We start from the raw sequence: 20,319 nt of genomic DNA, 5'->3' as shown, positions 1-20,319 counted from the left end.
CTGGTGAAGAGAGGAAAAAGACAAGGGTCCAGGACTTCTACATCAGTCTTCTGTCCTCATTCAGAACGAATGCATGGGTGGCCTCAGAGCCTCTGGCCCTGCCTACCTGGTGTCAAAGGCCACTGGTGGCTGGCTGAGACTCTGCTTTACCTGATCCCCTGTGGACTGTGTGTGCACACTGCTCAGAGTTCTTCTTGGGGCTGAGGGTGTTAGCAAATGAGCCCTTGTGCCTACTTGGTGCCGCCTACCTGCACTTCCATGCTATCAAGGCCCATTTCCATGCAGCTGCCGCTCCAACTCATTTCCCACAAACAAGAGGCCTTTTCTTTTGGGAAACTATCTGTGAGAACAATGGTTTTATTTGGGGGGAAAAAAAACTCCAAAACCACAAAACTGTACACAAGAAAGGATGGCTGTACCTCTTAATCCTCAGCTGAGGGCTTCAAGATCACAGCTGTGCAAAGTCCCCTCTGTGCTGCACTAACCACTGGTCCAGTGTTTGGGCCTTGGGGTTGAGTTGCAGGGTTAGATCAATGTTCCGGTCAGGTTTCAGGGCATAGAAACGGAACATGTTGGCCAAGTCTCGGGCCCCTGGGAAGCCAAGCTTCTCGTATTCCTCAGGAGTTGTCTGGAAACAGAAAGCCCACATGCCTATTTCCTCCACAGCCCTGGTGATGCCAGGTAGGCTTGGCTTCCTCCCGAGTCCTGGGAAGCCAGGGAATAGCTGTGTTGGTCCTGTGGTCACTAACTCAGGTCCTCACTATGAGGCCACGCGAACACTACCAACCAGAAAGTCAGAAGTATGGAAACCGTGGCTTCTCACAGGCTACTGACACCAATCAGTTTAAAGGCTGTTCTTTCAAAGTCGTGAGATGAAAGCCTTCAGTGCCTTTCAGAGCTGAAATCTGCTACATCATGTCCTTGTTCAAAAGCCAAAACGATTCCTTTTTCTTTCAAACCGGTCTGAACTCTTGAGCTTCTTAGGTCCCCCACAACCCTGGCTTAGCCCCACCTCTTTTTAAAGCCACATGGCCACTTAGTGCCCTTTCTATTTATCCGCCCCACCTCACCACCCTAGGTGGGTTTCTCTGTGTAGCCCTGGCTGTCCTGGAACTCAGTCTGTAGACCAGACTGGCCTCGAACTCACAGAGATCCACCTGCCTGTCTCGAAACAAACAAACAATAATAATAACCTAATAATAAGAGTTAGGGACATCTTGCAAGATCTGGGGCTTCACAGCACTGGGGAGGGAGGAACCCACCTTTGCATGGTGTACAGTCTTGCCAATGTGTCTGGTCAGCAGGGCAGCATACTCTGCTGCAGTGTGCCTGCAGGTGCTGAGTCCAATGTTCTGCCCTACATACTCTCCTGGCTTCTTCAGCAAGCTGAGCACCACGGGGCCCAGGTCACTCACCGCCATTCCATCCATGGGGACATCACCCATGGGCAAGTCTGTGGTGAGAACAGATAAGTGTGCTAGCAGGGACAGAGTTCCTCAGGGGAGGAGATTGGCAGCTGGTTTCCCAGCAGCCAGTCCTCTGGACATCTCAGTATTGGTTTGTCTTCATGTAGCAGTACTCAAGTTCTACAAACTCTTAAGTCTGTACCAGTGGTCTGTCGTTCCCTGGACAGATAGGACTCCTAAACCCTGTGCCTGTATCCTCACATGAAGGCGAGTGGTAGTCAGAGGGCAAAGAATGGCCAGCAGGCAGCAGCCCCTCCAGTTTGGCCTCCAGCAGGCAGCAGCCCCTCCAGCTTTGGCCTCTAGAACCTCCTGCTCTAATCCGCTGACCGACTGGAAGGACACAAGTTGGCTGAAGTTCCTTCCAAGCTGATCAGGCATCCAGTTTGTTTACAGACTGGCTGGAAGACACTATCTACATCTTCCACTTCCTGTTCTGAAAGCAGTATAACCTTGGCTGGTTTTCTTATTACTCCAAGGGATCATTGTGTTAAACCCATGTCACAGAATTTAAGTCGAGGCCTACCTAAGTTAGATGACTCTCCTAGTCTCAAGCCTAATGTCAGGGAGCCTGGGCTTAGACCCAAAGTGATCTGGTAACCACCCCACATTCTGCCAAGCCTGTGACCTCATAAGCTGCGAACTGTATTTCACTGTGTAGGGTAGGGCACACTCACCCAGCAAGTAACTCTCTCCATCTGCAGCTTTCTGGGGCAGGAAATAGGAAAGGAGGTTCTCAAAATAGCAAGGCAGCCGCACACTGGTCATGGGAACACCGATGTCTCGGAAATACTCCTCCACCTCCCCTTTGCCATCAAAGTGGCCTGCTGCCAACCTTCCCTCTGTCAGCTTGCTGATGTTCTCCAGGCCACTGTAGACGACATAATGGAGGCCCAGGCGTTTGGCTAGATCTGCTAGAAGCTTACCCTGGGAAGCAGGAAGGAGAGACCACAAGGGTAAGAGAAAGGCTGTGTGTGTCCCTGACCTTCCTCCCCTATCTGTGATGCTAAAAGCCAGACCACCTACCAAGCCCTCTGCTCTGGAATAATGCTCACATACAGCACTACACTAAGCTTTCAAACTCCAGGGTCACTTTTAAAATCACGGGTTTTCTTAAGTATACCTCACTGTGCACACTAGGGGAAAGTGAGGTCAGAGGTGAAGTCAGGAAGATCAGGAGTTCAAGGCCAACTTCAGCTACATGAGGCCCCATCTTAAAAAAAGGGGGGGGGGTGGTTGGGGATTTAGCTCAGTGGTAGAGTGCTTGCCTAGCAAGCGCAAGGCCCTGGGTTCAATCTTCAGCTCAAAAAAACAAAAAAACAAACCAAAAAAACCAAACACTTAAAAAGGGAGCAAGCCTGCCTTGGGAAGGGGTGCCTAGAAACCTTTTTGATGTGCATGCCCCATCTTTGCTGACCACAGAACTTAGCTGACTTGACTGGTGAGCTCAGAGTCATCTTTGGAGATGCTACAGCTTGATGGCTAAGCACAAAGGCTGCTGTGGGCTGCAGGAATATATCATAAGAATTCAGTTGGGCGGTGGTGGTGCATGCCTTTAATCCCAGCACTCGGAGGCAGAGCCAGGCGGATCTCTGAGTTTGAGGCCAGCCTAGGCTACCAAGTGAGTTCAAGGAAAAGGCGCAAAGCTACACAGAGAAACCCTGTCTCGAAAAAAAACCAAAAAAAAAAAAATTCAGCTGGTTATGGCAAAGTCACTACCTGGAGGGATCAAGGAATTCCTCCAGAGGAAGCCAAATTCCAAGGAGCTTTTGGTGTTATTTGGCTTGTTATATATCACCATTCTGTTATGAAAATCATGTGTGCCTTCATAGTTTTCCCAATTGACTTTTCCCTAAGAAGGGTTAACAGTGTGGACTGATCACTCTCTGGACATACACATTCAAGGTATCTGGAGAACAACAGCCTCAGGAAAGGCTTTCTCTGGAATCAGAACTCTCCCTTGGCTACTTTCAAGGACTAGCAGTAATAATAGTCCACATGAAAGTCTCCTGATTTAAGGTAAATTCCACAAGGAGACACCGCCTAGGTCAGGTGGATGTTAAGTAATAGCTTTACACAATTTAGCTCAGACCCTCCTTTCTTACAGCCTTACTAACTTTATAGACTTCTAACTCCTTACCTAACCACTTCTAGGAATATTTAGATAACCTTCTGTGCTGACAGCTATGCTCAGCCAGAACCCCAGTTCAAGCCTCCCTGTAATTACCGTCATTGGCAGCATCCGGCCAGGTCCATCCCCAGATGGAGGAAAGTACCTTAGCAGAGATCCCTCTGTACTCTCTAAGAACAGACTTAAGCATCCAGGCTACCTGTTAGAGAAGGCCTGGCGGATGTGCCAATTAAGCTTAACTTCCTCCTTTCCCAAACCTTACCTCTACTTCCAGATCTCCCTTTAACTATCACCAGAGGCATCTACCTGTACACAGGTTGCCTGCGACTGAGCACACTTTCCCCGACACAGCAGATAAATGGCAGATAGCTTGGACAGATAGGAGCCACAGGAAAAAGAAGACAGTTTTATTTTCTCCCATTGACCTAGCAACTTAAAGAGTCTTAACATTTCCTACCACGTTTAAGACTATAGTTGAGCACATAAGATTCCCTCTTCTTAGATATTACCTGAATTTAGCCTTTAGTTAATTCATTTCCCCATTGGTCACTTCTCTTTGGGGTTGCAAATGATAATTAACAGTTATTGCCTCTTATCACCCCTCTGTTTGACCCTGGAAGCCTGGCTTTATATACCAGGACTTCCAGGGCATGAGAGACAGAAGAGAAAAGAGAATGGAAGAACTAGACGGTAAGAACTGGAGAGGAACAAACTGAGATGGGGAAGAACTAGATTGAAGGGCTAGAAGAGAGAACTAGAGGATGAGATGAAAGATGAGTCAGATGGGGAAGTACTAGCTGGGTAAGAACAAGCTGAAAAGGCCCTAGGTGAGGCAGAGTTAAGACGAGAGAATTAAGATAGAACTTAGACGGAGCAGTAGATAAGTATAGAGAGAAACCAGGCAAGAAAGGAGCTAGGCACGAGAACAGAACTGAAGCTGTGTGTATAGGATGATGTGCAAGAGGAATTAAAACAAGTGGACTATGAAGCTCGGTGTGCTGAGATTCTATTTCCCGAAAATAGTCCTCTCTCCTCAGCCCCTGGGATGTATAATATTAAGGCTGGTCCCTGTAATATTATACAGGAAAAGGCCACTCAGGTCTACTGGGCTGTGTGACCCAGGACAAGTGGTCCAACCGTTGTGACCCCACTGGTTAATAAACAATGATCCATGCCATTAAAGTTGGGGATATGTAATCGCAGCACCCCAAAAGATCTACTCATACCTTACCCCTGCAAGCGTTTAAATATGACTTGATTTGGGGACAGGGTCTTTGTAGATAGTGTTAACAGTCTTGAGATTTGATTATCCTAGATTAATCACATTAATCCTAAAATCCAAAATAAATATCCTCCTAAGAGAAGAGAGCTATGGGGCTGGAGAGATGGCTCATTGGTTTAAAGCACTGGCTGCTCTTCCAGAGAACCCAGGTTCATTTCCCAGCACCGACAAGGCCGCTTACAAATGTCTGTAACTCCAGCTCCAGGGGAATCTGATGCCCTCTCCTGGTCTCTGTGGACACTGCATGCAAGAGGTGCACAGACATATGCAGACAAGACACCTGTGGTGGTTTGAATGGGAACAGTCCCTGTAGGCTTGAGTACTTGATCCCACTGGTGGGACTGTTTGGGAAGAATTAGGAGGTATGACTTTGTTGGAGGTGTGTCACTGGGGTTGGGATTTGAGGTTTTAAAAGCCCATACCATTCCCAGGTGGCTCTCTTTGAGCCTCAAACCCATGGATCAAGATACTCCTCCACTGCCATGCTTCCTGCCATGATGATCATGGTCTCAAAACCTCTGGAACCATGAGCCCTAATAAATACAAGTTGCCTTGGTCATAGTGTCCCTTCACAGCAATAGAAAAGTAACAGACAATGCCATAAACATAAAATTTTTAAAAATTAATAATAGTAATGATGATGATGATGATGATGATGATGAGGAGGAGGAGGAGGAGGAGGAGGAGGAGAAGAAGAAGAAGAAGAAGAAGAAGAAGAAGAAGAAGAAGAAGAAGAAGAAGCAGAAGAAGCCGCTGCCGCTGCTGCCTCCAGGCATGGTGGCATATGCCTATAATCCTAACATTCAAGGTTACAAGCTCCAGGTGCACTTGTGCTACATAGCAAGACCTTGTGTCTCATCCTTCCCTGCCAAAATAAAACCCACAAGAACCCAGGAGAATATGGAGGCATGTATTGGTGTGATACATAAGCTTAGGCACACCTAGAGCCACAGAAGCTAGAAGAGCTGAGGAAGCACGCTTCCTGGAGTGTTAGAAGGGACTGTGACCTTGCTGGCAACTGTTGTAGGCTATCATTTTAAGGTGTGTTACTTTTGTTTACGTTGCATTTGTTTAACTCTGCCTGTCTAAAACACCTGATGGCCTAATAAAGAGCTGAATGGCCAATAGCAAGGCAGGAGAAAGGACAGGTGGGGCTGGCAGGCAGGGAGAATATGTAGAAGGAGAACTCTGGGAGGAGGAAAAAAGAGATGGAGGAGTGAAGAGAGAGTGAAAGAAGTAGCCAGAGAAGGAGAGGACTCCAGGGGCCAGCCACCCAGCCACCCAGCCACCCACAGGGTAAGAGTAAGATTTACCAGAAGTAAGAGAACGGGAAGAGCCCAGAAGCATAAGGTAGATAGGATAAGTTAAGAAAAGCTGTCAAGACTGTTTTTAAACCATAAGCTACCTAAGATACCAGTGTCAACTGAAGACCCAGCAGGGCATTCTGTGAGTTGCCTGAGTACAAGCTCCTTCCCAAATCAGCCCATAAAATCAATGGAATTCCAGCCAGATTGGCACTTTTTGGAATTCTGCCAGTTCTGCCATTCATTTAGGAGAGTACAGGATGAGGATGAGAGGTAGTTCTGAAGGCAGTGGTGATATATGCTGGTGGTACCAAGGTGGGCACAAGGCACAGTCTAACAGAGTCCTCAGAGGCTCGGATTCTCTGCCAGCTGAGTTCAGTCATCATGATCAAATCAGAGAGACTGATGGGCAACACAGAGAGTTCAGACAGACCCAGGCACACAGAAATGTGTGTATGATTTCAAGTGCAAGGGTTGGGGGAGATGGATTATTTAATAAATAGTTCTTTGAGATAACTAGCTATCTGTTAGTTAGAACTCTACCTCAGTTTCCCAAAAACTAGGTCTAGAGGGAAAAAACAATTCAAGAAATACACACAAACACACACACACATACACACACACACACACATATTCTGAGACAGGGCCTCACTGTGTAGCTCTGGCTGTCCTGGAATTCACTATGTAGACCAAGCTGGCTTCAAAGTCACAGAGACCCCCTCCTCCTTTTGCCCCCCCCCAATGTTGGGGCTAAAGGCGTGTACAACCATACCTGGCCAGAAAATATATTTTTATACCTGATGTAGGACATAACATGAAACCTTAACACATGATAGGAAGACTAAAAAAAATGGGTTTTGCCACAAAAAAAAAAAAAAGGAAAGCATGTTGTAGGAACCAGGTTAAAATACAACTGTGCAACTGCAAGCCCAGCGCCACTTAGATATCTGTGGCAACAGTTAACTCTGCAGCTCACACACAAATGAGCCTGTATGATAATGAGTATTCAGAGACCGGTAATGCCTGGGGGGCGGTTGCCAACCTAAGACACAACACCTGTGTGGCCTGGACAGGTGTCTCCGTGACGGGTAAGGTGACCTGCTGACATCCCACGCAACCTAAGTCAGAAGCTCTTTTTTTTTTTAGTAAAAGGGGGGACCTATAGGTCCCTGGCCCCCGTTTTGGGTAACTGTTGCCTTGCTTGCTGACCTTGACCTTTATAGCCTCCCTATGCTGATTCCCTGTGAGAGAGATTCCACCCTCCTGAATGCTTAAGGGAAGTTCCTTGTCTGTGTATCCTGCATATTGGGCATTAACAGCTTAGATGCAAGATTGTAAAACATCAGGAGCAGGTGGGGTGGAGTGGGGATTTAGCTTAGTGGTAGAGCGCTTGCCTAGCAAGCACAAGGCCCAGGGTTCGATCCTCGGCTTAAAAAAAAAAAAAAAATCCATCAGAAGCGAACTTCTGCCAACCGGGGTTCTCCCATTGTGTTGTAAGCCTGTATTTAAGACCTCCTCCCTCCTTCAATAAATGATGTTCGACATTCCAAAAAGAAAAAGAAGAGGGGGTCAAGATCATGATGGGGAAACCCACAGAGACAGCTGACCGGTGCTAGTTGGAGCTCACTGACTCTGGACTGACAGCTCGGGAACCTGCATGGGACCAAAATAGGCCTGCTGAATGTGGGTGACAGTTGTATGGCTTGATCTGTTTGTGGGGTCCCTGGCAGCAGGACCAGGACTTATCCCAGGTGCATGAACTGGCTTTTTGGAACCTATTCCCTGTGGTGGGATACCTTGCTCAGCCTTGATACAATGGGGAGGGACTAGGCTCTCCTTCAACTTGGTATGCCAGACTTTGTTGACTACCATGGGAGGCCTTACCCACTCTGAGGAGTGGATGGGGGTTGAATGGGAGGGAGGTGAGGAGGGAGGTAAGGAGGCTGGAGAAGGGGAGGGAAGGGGAACTGGGGTTGGTATGTAAAATGAAAAAATTTTTAATAAATAAATATATTTAATAAAAAAATACAACTGTGCAGGTAGGTGTTTGCAGTAAGTACCCCTGCGAGAGAAAAGCTTGCTTTGGCTCCTCAGAGGATGCCACTAGGACCTGCCCAGCAGTCACCCAAAGATCCACTAGTGACAGGGCTGAGTTCTTGTAGCCCTCCAGAGTCCATGCCGCCAGTCTCAGGCCACGTGGATCCCAGTCATGTCCTGCTGAAAGAAACAAGATGATGAGTGGGAAGTGCTTAGCACAGAGCCTGGGCTGTGGACAAGTGTAGGCGGAAGCCTGTCCCGACCGCCGAAACACGGTAGGAAAGAATATGAAGCCACTGTTGCAGCAAGTGTTATTTGCTGGTATATGCTTTGTAGTCAAATGATAGGGGAGGCTCTGTGAACCCCTAGGAAATTAGCAGAATAAAGGATATTCTTTGAAGGTCTTAAAAAAAAAAAGAAAGAGAAAAAGAAAAAGAAAAGCTGGCAAGAAAAAAGCCAAGCTAAGGCTGCACAGTCATAATTAAGAATAAGCCTCGGGGTTGGGGATTTAGCGGGTTGGGGATTTAGCTCAGTGGGTAGAGCACTGGCTTAGCAAGCGCAAGGCCCCTCAAAAAAGACCAATGACCAAGCAATAACAGGCAACTTAATCTGGATGTCCAACTTTTAGAACTGTGAGATGCTTTCTATAGCTTTGGACTAGAGTATAGTTACTGTGGTCCCGGGGGGCTCACAAGGGTTTCCTAGGACTAAGGAGACAAATTGTTCCAACCAGACCTTTGTCCTATGAGCTGTAGGATGCAGTGGTTTACCCTGCAAGGGTTCAAGAGCTAGGCGAGGGTGTCCTCCATCTGTGTCTGAAGAGCAATAAGAAAAGAGCAAGGCCTGACGTGCTCAGCCCACCCTGGCAAGTCAGAGCTGCCTTCTGGGTCAGCTGGGGGCCACAGGCCTCATCTCCTCACACCTTACCTGCCTGACTTCACGGTCCTGGCTGCACTTCTCCCAGTAGTTGGTCACAATGAAGGTGGCATGAGCTCCGGTCAGTGCCAGCTCCATGCTAGCCTCGTCATCCTGATCTCCTTGCACAACTTCAGCGCCCTGCAGCATCAGCTCTTTGGCTGCTCTCTGCTCAGGATTCCTTGTTACCACTCGAACCCTGAATGTCCCATCTTCCAGCAATGTGCGTGCCACTGAGCCACCTTGGGCCCCTGTGAAGAGTCAAATAGATCTCGAGGGTCACACCTGCCAGAGTTAGAGAGAGTAGAGCCCAGAAGGGATTGCTCCACCAGGGCAAAAAATGTCCAGAAACACATCAGTGTTCTTAAACTACTTTTAGGTTTTCTAGATTTTGGGGGAGGTTGCTACACGGAATCTCACTGGGTAGCCCAGGCTGATCTGGAACTCAGATGTAGACCAGGCGAACCCTGAACTCACAGAGATCCCCCTGCCTCTGCCTCCCAAGTGCTAGGATTAAAGAAATACACTACCACATTCAGCTTCCTTACTAGGTTTTTCTTTTTAGAGACTTGGAATGTTTTTTCTTCTGACCTCATTCTCCAGAACGTTGGGAATATAGGCATGAGCCACCACAGCATGCTGTTTAATTTTATTTTTAAGATGTGTTTTATGTGTCTGAGTGTTTGCATGTATACATGTGTAGCACACATGTGTCTGGTGTCCATGGCAGCCAGAAAAGGACATTAGATCCCCTAAAATCAGAGTTACAGACAGTTGTGAGCGGACCGACATGAGTGGTAGGAACTGAAGTTAGGTCTTCTGTAAGCAGTTCTTTGCCTTTTAAAATGTTTAATTCAGGGGCTGATGGTGTAGTTCAATAGTAGTATGTTTTCCTAGAATGCATGAGACCCTAGGCTCAATCCCGAGGACCATACATACACATACAAAATAACAAAGGGATAAAATATATAATAAAATGCTTTTTAATAGAATCACTGAATTGTGTAACCATTTTTACTCCCTTCTACCATGCTGTGTCCTCACTCCCAAAGAGGCCTCATCTTCATTTCCCGTCCACTAACATCAACTGTTAATTTACTTGGGATTTGCCCTTTGTTGACTTTCATGCAAATGGAATCATGTTTGTGGCCTTTGGTGACTGGCTTCTGTCAGTTCAAGATCAACCTACATCTTTGTTTTTTTCCCATATTTATACAGTGTGTGCATGTTTGCACATGCATATTGCTAGTTTTGGTGGCAAGCACTCTTCCCTACATCTCTAGCTAGCAGCATATGTGTGTCCTTTATAATATTTTTTTATAAATAAGTTTTATTTGTTTTTAGCTGGGCAGCGGTGGTGCACGCCTTTAATCCCAGCACTCAGGAGGCAGAGCCAGGCAGATGTCTGTGAGTTCCAGGCCAGCCTGGTCTACAGAGATCCAGGACAGGCACCAAAACTACAGAGAAACCCTGTCTCAAAAAACAAAAAAAAATGAAAAACTAAAATAAAAACCAAACCAAGAGCAAATGCACTCAACCCTGAGCTGCCTCTCCAGCTTCCATTTATTTACTTATTCATTTTATTATTTTTTCCCCAAGACAGGGTTTCTCTGTGTAACAGCCCTGGCTGTCCTTGAACTTGCTTTGTGGACCAGGCTGGCCTTGAACTCAGAGATCCACCTGCTTCTGCCTCCTGAGTGCTGGGATTAAAGGCCTGCACCCCCACAGCCTGGCATCCCAGCCTCCTTTTATAACATTTTCTAAACAGGCACTGGCCAGTCTACCTGTTGTCTCAGCTAGTCCAGGAGCTGAGGAGGGAGGGCAGCTGGGACCTCAGGAGTTTAAAGCCAGCCTGCTTGGATGACACAATCCACCTTAAAAGAGGGAAATTGGGCCAGGTGTGGTGGCATAAGCCTTTAATCCCAGCACTCAGAAAGCAGGAGTAGATGGATCTCTGAGTTCAAAGCCGGTTTGGTATACACAGTGAGTTCCTGGCCAGCCAGACCTACAAAGTAAGACTGTGCCTCAAAACACCAAAACCAAAACCAAAACTTTTTTTTAACTGTATCACAGGGGTGGGTGGGCACAAATCAGAGGTAGAGTGTCTGACTTGTGTGAAGTCTTGGCTTCCATCTCCTGCACCACAAGCATAGTTGACCATAGGACCACTGAGGAGGGCGAGGAAGCAGGACCAGAAGTCCCCAGGCCGTGAACCATTGACTGGCTTGGTGGGTAAAAGGGGTTGGAGGCCAAGCCTAGCACCTGAGCTCCACCTCTGGGACCCAAATGGTGGAAAGAGAGAACCAATTTTTCTGAAAGTTGTACTTTCAACCTCCAAACGTGCCCAGTGGCAATGTGTACACCCACAACACAAAATTCAAAGTGTTTTTAACAAGTTCAAGGCCACCTGGACTACACAGTGAGACTTCTCTTGAATAAAGATATAACCAGGTGGTGGTAGCACAAAGCTTTAATCCCAGCACTCAAGAAGCAGAGGCAGGCGGATCTCTGTCAGCTTGAGGCCAGCCTGGCCTACAGAGCGAGTTCCAGGACAGCCAGGGGCAACAAGGCATCTTTCCAATCTTCTCAGCACCATTTCCATTTGATTTTGAGAAGGCCCTGGCTGGGTAACCCTGGCTGACTCGGAAGTCAAGAGATCCACCTGCTTTCTGCTCCCAAAGGATGAGATTAGCCTTAAATCTTTACATGTTTACACAGTAAGACCCTTCTCAAAATAAAATAAATAATGGGGCTGGAAAGGTGGCTTTGCAGTTAAGGCTGCTCATACAGAGGACCAAGGTATGATTCCCAGCACTCACATGTGGCTGACAATCATAACTCTAATTCCAGGGGATCCAGCATCCATGTCTAATCCAACAGGCATACATGCTTGAAAAACACCACTTAAAATAAATAGATGAAGAATCCCACTACCAACATGATTCAGCAGTTCAGCATATAATTCAGAGGTATCGCCCTTGCCCAGGATTTGGGAAGTCCTAGGAATCATTAACCCAGGAAGTTTTGTTTTGTTTTGTTTTGTTTTTTTCCGAGACAGGGTTTCTCTGTGTAGCTTTGCGCCTTTCCTGGAACTCTATTTGGAGACCAGGCTGGCCTCGAACTCACAAAGATCTGCCTGGTTATATATCTGAAAGTTCCTTGTCTGTGTATCCTGAATATTGGGCGTTAACACCTTAGACACCAGATTGTAAAACATGGGTAGTAAACTTCTGCCCTCTGGAGTTCTCCCATTGTGCTGTAAGCCGGTATTTAAGACCTCCTCCCTCCTTCAATAAACGACATTCGACATTCAAAAATAAAATAATAAAAAATTAATTTAAAAAAAGAATATATCTGAAAGGAAAACAGGTAGAGAGGGTGGGGAAGTGTATGGAAGCAAAGTAAAAAGCTGATGTTTGAAAATGTGACCAATATTTACATATACTCTGGTTCAATACCAAGAAAATTTGTTAATTGGGGGAGGGAGAGGAAGAACATTTAATTTTGGAATTCTGTGCAAATACACGTTCCAGCACACATGCATACACAAACACATAGAAGTTGCTCTGTAGACCATCTGGCCTTGAACTCTCAGAAAGCCACGTGCCTCTCTGACTTCTTAGGCCTCGGATTAAAGGTGTGTGAGCCACCACGCCCGCATACATACATACATACATACACACACACACACACACACACACACACACACACACACACACATTCAAGACCAATTTGCACTCTGGTTTTGCCGCCCTGCCCACCCATAAGTGTGAGAACCACAGCCACTCTTCCTGCAAGATCTTCCTGCAAATGAGGGGCGGGAGGCCCTGGCTCGGCCGACCTTACCAGGCCTGACTCGCTCACCTGTGGCTCCAAAAACCACCACCAGTTTCTTATCGGCCATGGGGCCCCGGAGGTCCGGAGTCGCAGAGTTGGCGAAGGGCAGGATCTCTGCCTGGAGCCGTCTGGTTCCTGAATGCGTTCTGAGATCCGGTCTGGCAATACCCAGTGCCCCGGGTCTCCGCTTCCAGGCCAGATCACAACTCGGGTGACAAAGGCTGGGAGGGGGAGTTGGGGAAGTGTGGGGTTTGGCGGGACCCGCCGGCCTGCCGCAGAGTCCACTAAAGGGGGGAGGTCGCTCCTGTGCAAGCCGCCAGCCCCCACTGCAGCCTCCAGGCTACCTTGCAGAGCCCCTCCGGGTGCACCGTGCTTGGGGTCAGCCGGTTGCCAGGCTTCCGAGCCCCTGCGGTCCTGGTCCTGACCCTGCTTCTGCTCACTCAATCTGCCCTCCCCTCCCCGTTCAGGGATGGTTCCTCCCTCCAAGCTGCAGCTTCTTCTGGCTTTAAGCGTTTGGACGAGCGCACCGCCCTAAGTGTGCAGGACCGTTTTGTCCTGAGCACACTGGGCACGTGACTGGGGTTGGGGCTGGGGTGGGAGGCGGAGTCTCTGCTGGACAGAATACCTGTCTCAGCCTCCAGAGTGCTGGAATTAGAGGTATGGATTACCATGCTTGGTTAGTTATATATACACATTATGTTAAACATTGATCTAAACTCATAAAATGTTCTTAGCATCACCACCACCATCATCATCATTATTGATGAGGTCCCACGTCGAACTCGATAGGTAGACAACGCTCTGCCTCACCTGCCTGATGCCACACCTGGCTTGGTTACTATTTTAATAAATACATGAACATCTATCAGCACATATTGGCTGTCATCTCGCGATTAAGTGTCCGTGTCTCTAAACCTTCTTTAGTAAGCCTGACTTACTCTTGCGGGAACTGCAAGTTATTCATTCATTCATTCATTCATTCATTCATTCATGTTTTTTTGTTTCGTTTTCTTGAGATAGGGTTTCTCTGTGTGTAGCCCTGGCTGTCCTGAACGCTCTCTGTAGACCAGGCTGGCCTCGAACTCACAGAGCTACATTCACACACACCCTTACTTTTTTGTTGTTCTCTTCCTGTTCCTGTTGATGACCTCCCTTTCCAGCCAGTCTTTCTTCTGTTTTCATATTTGCTGTTTTTTGTCTTTTATTCCATTTTAAACATTTTAAAAACTATTTAAATTTTATTAAAATCATTAGATTTTAAACATTTAAAAATATTTAAAATATTTTATTCTATTTTACACTTTGTGTGTATGTGTTGGTGCATGTGCATGCAGGTATCTGTGAAGAAGAGAAGAGGGTGTTTGGTCTCCTGGAATTGGAGTTGCATGTGGTTGTGAGATGCCCGATGTGGGTGCTGGGGACTGAACTGGGATCCTCTGGAAGAGCAGCAAGTACTCTTAACTACTGAAACATCTCTCTAGTGATTTTTTTCTTAAATGATTTTTTTTTTCAAGGCAGGGTTTCTCCACATAACAGTCCTGGCTGTCCTGGAACTCACTATGTAGACCAGGCTGGTCCCAAACTCACTTGCCTCTGCCTCCTGGGTTCTGGGATTAAAGGCATGCGCCACCACTGTAGCTTCTTAATGATTTTTTAAGAAAATCATTTTCTTTCTTAATGATTTCATTGGGGTTGCTTACAGGAGGCCCATGTGTGAGAGGGGATGAATAGGAGCATGGGCATCCATTCATGAATTTATTTTATATTGCCATCTCTGCCACCCCATTATGCTTCTGTGCCAATGAGACAAGACAAAGGGAGTCCATGTCTTTCTCGGGTACTGAGCAGGTGTTGGACATTTGTAGCGCATTGTAAACATCTGTTAAAATCTCTATTAAATGTTAATGATAGTTTCTTGAGGTTCTTTTTGTAAGCACGCCTTCTGGTTCATTTTCCATCGGATGAGCAGAGCCTTTGGGGGATGGGGCAATCAATTCCCTCATTAGCAGCTGTTGGAATTTCTTCCGCCTTATGTAAAAGAACTGTCATTCACACAGCCAGCTGGACTGGATTATGCCAGCACCAGCCAGCTGGAACACCCCACAGACACCTGGAGAAAACTGACAATTGTAACTATTGCATTAGCTCCTGAAGACACAGCTTTGGTAGGTAAGGCTGTTGCAAAATCTGTTTATACCAACGTGTTGCTTATCAAGAAGCCTCAGTGAACTCGGCATCTTGCAACTATTTCCATCTAGGAAAGAGAGGGAACACGTCTCCTGTGACCTAGTAAACAGATGACCGTGACTGACGCTAAGAGACTGGCTGTGATTGGTCCAAAACAAATAGCTGAGGTTTGTCCATAGCAAGTGTCTATGACTGGTCATTGGTCTGAGCACCCTCTTCAGGCTGCTTAGGTCACATAGAGGGCTGGCCATGGGTACTGTAGGTCCACCCAGTAGTTTCTCATCTGGAGGGTTTGGTTTGGTGTCGTTTTTTGTTCTTTTCTCTTTTTAGTAGAGTTGGCAGACTCAAGACAGAGGAAACAACATCGGACAGTGATGGCACACACCTTTAGTCCCAGCAGTCAGAAGGTGGTCACGTGTTCTGTGTGCTGTAGGTTGGCCAAAGAGAGAAGTCATTCTACAATGATTTTGTTTGTTTGTTTTTGTTTTCTCTTTTTTTATTTTTATGTTTTTATTTTTTATTTTTATTTATTTACTTATTTTTTGGAACTGAGGATTGAGCCCCAGGCCTTGTTCTTGCTAGGCAAGCACTCTACCACTGAGCTAAATCCCCAACCCCTATTTTTATTTTTTAATTAATTAATTTATTTATTTTTCTATTATCAGCTTGATACAGTATAAATTCTTATCTCAATAGTGAAATGTTCAACTGTGGCTTCCTCAGTAATTGAGTAAAACCAAAATTTATTAGAAGCCACAGTCATCCTAGGGTCCCCCATGCTATATATATATGTGTGTGTGTATATGTATATATGTATATATATATATATCCTCCATGGTTCTATGGGTTACAGTCTGATTATTCTTTGCTTTATATCTAGAATCCACTTATGAGTGAGTACATACCACATTCTTCTGGGTTTGGGTTACCTCACTCAGGATGGTATTTTCTAGTTCCATCCATTTGTCTGCAATTTTCATGCTGTCATTGTTTTTCTCTGCTGAGTAGTACTCCATTGTTTATATGTACCACATTTTCTTAGGCCATTCTTCAGTTGACCGGCATCTAGGTTGTTTTCAGGTTCTGGCTATTACGAATAATGCTGCTATGAACATAGTTGAGCATGTATCTTTGTGGTATGGTTGAGCATTCCTTGGGTATATGCCCCAAAGTGGTATGGCCGGGTCTTGAGGTAGATCAATTCCCAATTTTCTGAGAAACCGCCATACTGATTTCCTCAGTGGTTGTACAAGTTTGCATTCCCACCAACAGTGGCGGAGTGTTCCCTTGTTCCGCATCCTCTCCAACATAGACTGTCATTATTGTTTTTGATCATAGCCATTCTGACAGGTGTAAGGTGGTATCTCAGAGTCGTTTTGATTTGCATTTCTTTGATGACTAAGGATATTGAGCATTTCTTTAAATGTCTTTCAGCCATTTGTGATTCTTCTTTTGAGCTTTCTCTGTTTAGTTTGTTAGCCCCCCCTTTTTTTTTAAATGTGGAGCTGAGGATCGAACTCAGGGCCTTGTACTTGCTAGGCAAGCGCTCCCCACTGAGCTAAATCCCCAACCCCTCTTTAGCCCATTTTAAATTGGATTGTTCAGTATTTTGATGTCTAGTTTCTTCAGTTCTTTATATACTTTGGAGATCAGTCCTCTGTCAGATGTGGGGTTGGTGAAGGTATTTTCCCATTCTTTAGGCTGTCTTTTTGTCTTATTGACCATGTCTTTTGCCTTGCAAAAGCTTCTCAGTTTGAAGAGGTCCTATTTATTTTGGTTTTTTGAGACAGGGTTTCTCTGTAGCTTTGGAGCCTGTCCTGGACTAGCTCTGTAGACCAGGCTGGCCTTGAACTCACAGAGATCCACCTGCCTCTGCCTCCCGAGTGCTAGGATTACAGGCGTGTGCCACCACCGCCCGGCAAGAGGTCCCATTTATTAATTGTTGCTCTCAGTATCTGTGCTACTGGTGTTATATTTAGGAAGTGATCTCGGGTGCCAATGTGTTCAAGAGTACTTCCTATTTTCTCTTCTATCAAGTTCAGTGTAACTGGATCTATGTTGAGGTCTTTGATCCACTTGGACTTGAGTTTTGGGCACGGTGACAGATATGGATCTATCTGTAATCTGTTACATATTGACATCCAGTTATGCCAGCACCATTTGTTGAAGATACTTCCTTTTTTCCATCTACAATGAATTTTTTAGTGTGGCAGCAGGGAGGTCCAGCCTCTGATGGACTGAACCTTGAACAGCTGTACAAAGGCATATTTATTGATTGTTTCACAAAGTTGTCTTTTGGGTAAACAAGTTCCTCATACCAAAGTCCCTGATCTAATCTCTATGTTTTTCTGAAGGAAGGCATCACTCCCTGCTACATTAGTCCTTGTTGTGTTTGCAGTGCCGAATAATCCCAGAGCTTCAGGTGGCCAGCAGTGTCCTGTGACCAAAGTCATGCAAAGACTGTAAGGCTGCTTCAGAAAAACAACTGTAGAAATCACAGAAAACAATCGCTAATTTCCACCCCAAGATTTATTTAAGGGACTTATGGAAAACAACTGTTCTAATGATTACCCTGTCTACAGCGACTCTGTTAGATTCCTACAAGAGCAGGCAGAGACAGGCAGATCTCTGTGAATTCAAGGCCAGCCCAGTCTACAAAGAGAGCTTCAGGACAGCCAGGGTTATACATAGAAACCCTGTCTTGAAAAACAAACAAACAAACAAACAAACAAACAAAAGATGGAGGAACCAGCAGAGACATCAGTGAAGATGGTGGGTGACTCAAGAGACATCTGAGTGGTCAGCAGGAGCACCAGTAAATGGGTCCAGGCAGCCAGCTATTCGACAACAAACAGTCGGGGAGCAGCCAGCACAGGCAGAAGGGCAGTGCATGTCAAAAGACAGCAAGAAAGAGCAAAGAGCTGAGACTGCAGGCCCTGGTCACAGGGATGTCAAGTCTTCAGGCTCTTAGGGTCTGTAATCAGCCTTGCCTCTTAGCTCCAGTCACTGCCATCTTTCTGCTAGGCCACAAAGAAAAGCGTTCCTCCTCTGGCCAAGGTGGACATAGTTGTAGGGTCACCTCAAGTTCATTGAGATTTCTGAAAACAAAACGTCCAATACAAACTGATGAAACAGACTTGGATGATGCTGTGCCTTCCAGAACCCAGGTGATCATCTGTGGTCATCAATTAGCTTTCTCGGGGTGTCTGTAGTGTGTTCCAGATGACTGATACTGGCATAAGGACAGCCATTTGATTGACAGCCCTTTTCTTCAAAGTAGCTAGGCAGTAAGAAAGAGTCTAAGGCAGCTGTAGGTTGGGAAGTCATGTTGGACCATCCTGAACATCTTTGCTTACTTTCAGAAACACAAATGTCAGGAATGCTTTCTGTTATCAAGGACTGGGGCTCAAGGGTTAAGAGCAGTGGTTGCTCTTTCAGAGGTCCTGAGTTCAATTCCCAGCAATTATATGGTGGTTCACAGCCATCTATAATAGGATCTGATGCTCTCTTCTGGCATGCAGGTGTACATGCAGAGCACTCATACATAAAATATAAATAAATATGATTTAAAAAACATCAAAAAACATAAAGGACTTACTAAGAGCAACAGTGATTTTTAACAGATGTTGACTTGCTTCCCCAGAGTCCAACACCTGCCTACTGCCCCAAGAAGAGATGGGTTTCTCTCATTTGTCTTGCTTCCAACTGGTACCCATTAAATGCCCTAATGATCACCCCCACTCCCCAACAGAACACCCAGGACCTTAAACTCATTATGATAATAGCACACCCATTGGTGCCAGGACAGATCCAGGAATGAATAAATTAGGGGTAAAAAGAAGTGGTACCCTGATTATTGGAAACTTTCTCCATAAAAAGCTCTGATAATGTAGCACAGTGGTAGAGTTTTTGTTTAGCATGCTGGAGATCCTGAGTTCAATCCCTAGTAGTGCATCCTCTCCCCATAATAAAATTACAGAAAAGAAAGCTCTGAGGTGTGCTTGTATACACCACCCCTTGTAACTCGGTCCTAAAATCTAACACCCTAGTCCTGCTCAGGGAGAAGTTACCATCATACTCTCTGGTCATCAAATAAACTGGCTGCTCCAGAACTGCTTGGTTATTTGTGAATGGTATTGAGTAGAAAAAGATCCTGCAAAATTGGTTAACAATTCTAGCGTTGGGGCTGGAGAGATGGCTCAGCGGTTATGTGCACTGCCTGCTCTTCCAGAGGTCCTGAGTTAAATCCCCAGCAACCACATGGTGGCTCACAGCCATCTGTAATGAGATCTGGTGCTCTCTTTTGGCCTTCAGGCATATATACAGGCAGAACACAGTATACATAATAAATAAATCTTTAAAAATCCCAAACAATTGTAGTGTGGAAATCTTCCTAGCCTGTGGGTGCACTGTACACCTGAACATGGAGAGGTAGAAAGAGAATATCAGGGGGTTGGGTAGACACAACTCAGTGAGAGAGCTTGTTCAGAACTGGAATTTTTTTTTTTTTTTTTTTTTTTTTTTTTGAGACAGGGTTTCTCTGTGTAGCTTTGTGCCTTTCCTGGAACTCACTTGGTAGCCCAGGCTGGCCTCGAACTCACAACTCACAGAGATCCCCCTGCCTTTGCCTCCCGAGTGCTGGGATTACAGGCGTGTTCCAGGACAGCCTCCAAAGCTACAGAGAAACCCTGTCTCAAAAAAAAAAAAAAAAAAAAAAAAAAGAAAAAGGAAAGAACAAGAAAAAAAAAGAGGTTTAAAGCAAGAAAACTATGCCACTGTAAAACATTCGTTCTCTTTTTTTTCTTTCTCTCTGTTTCTTGGAGTTCTGTTTGGTTGTTTTTTGTTTGTTTGTTCTGCGGTGTTAGAATCCAATAATCCTTTCCCAAGAAGTTACATCCCCCAATCTGTTTTTTGTTTGTTTTTTACAAAGTCTCACACTGTATCTCAGACTGTCCTTAAACTCAGGGCAATCCTCCTGCCTGAGTACCCCTCTCCCCCACGCCGAGTGCTGGGATTCCAGGCTGGAGCCACCAGTGTCAACCAACAAACACTTGGCTTTTGTTGACTCTCCGGAACGTAGACTACAATCACTGCACGGGCGTGGAAAGCAGTATCAGCTTAGCCACGTGCCTCCCGCAAGCCGCTGGGAGCTTGGGGGCGTGG

At 45.9% G+C, this 20,319-nt stretch overlaps 1 protein-coding gene across 1 annotated transcript; it reads right to left on the bottom strand.

Annotated features, from left to right (window-relative positions):
• Positions 1-334: 334 nt before the first annotated feature.
• Nmral1 (NmrA like redox sensor 1) lies at positions 335-13,099 on the bottom strand. Its single transcript, XM_036198322.1, has 5 exons — positions 12,997-13,099; positions 9,145-9,383; positions 2,141-2,390; positions 1,263-1,453; positions 335-628 (listed from the first exon to the last, which is right to left on the bottom strand). Exons 1-5 carry the CDS (start codon positions 13,034-13,036, stop codon positions 449-451), a joined length of 900 nt encoding a protein of 299 aa, XP_036054215.1. The 5' UTR covers positions 13,037-13,099; the 3' UTR covers positions 335-448.
• Positions 13,100-20,319: the final 7,220 nt, after the last annotated feature.

The sequence above is a fragment of the Onychomys torridus genome, chromosome 8 (assembly GCF_903995425.1).
Source record: "Onychomys torridus chromosome 8, mOncTor1.1, whole genome shotgun sequence".
In the NCBI taxonomy this organism is placed as follows: domain Eukaryota; kingdom Metazoa; phylum Chordata; class Mammalia; order Rodentia; family Cricetidae; genus Onychomys; species Onychomys torridus.
The sequence above is the reverse complement of the archived record's forward strand: the minus strand, read 5'-3'. Positions and strand labels throughout refer to the sequence as shown.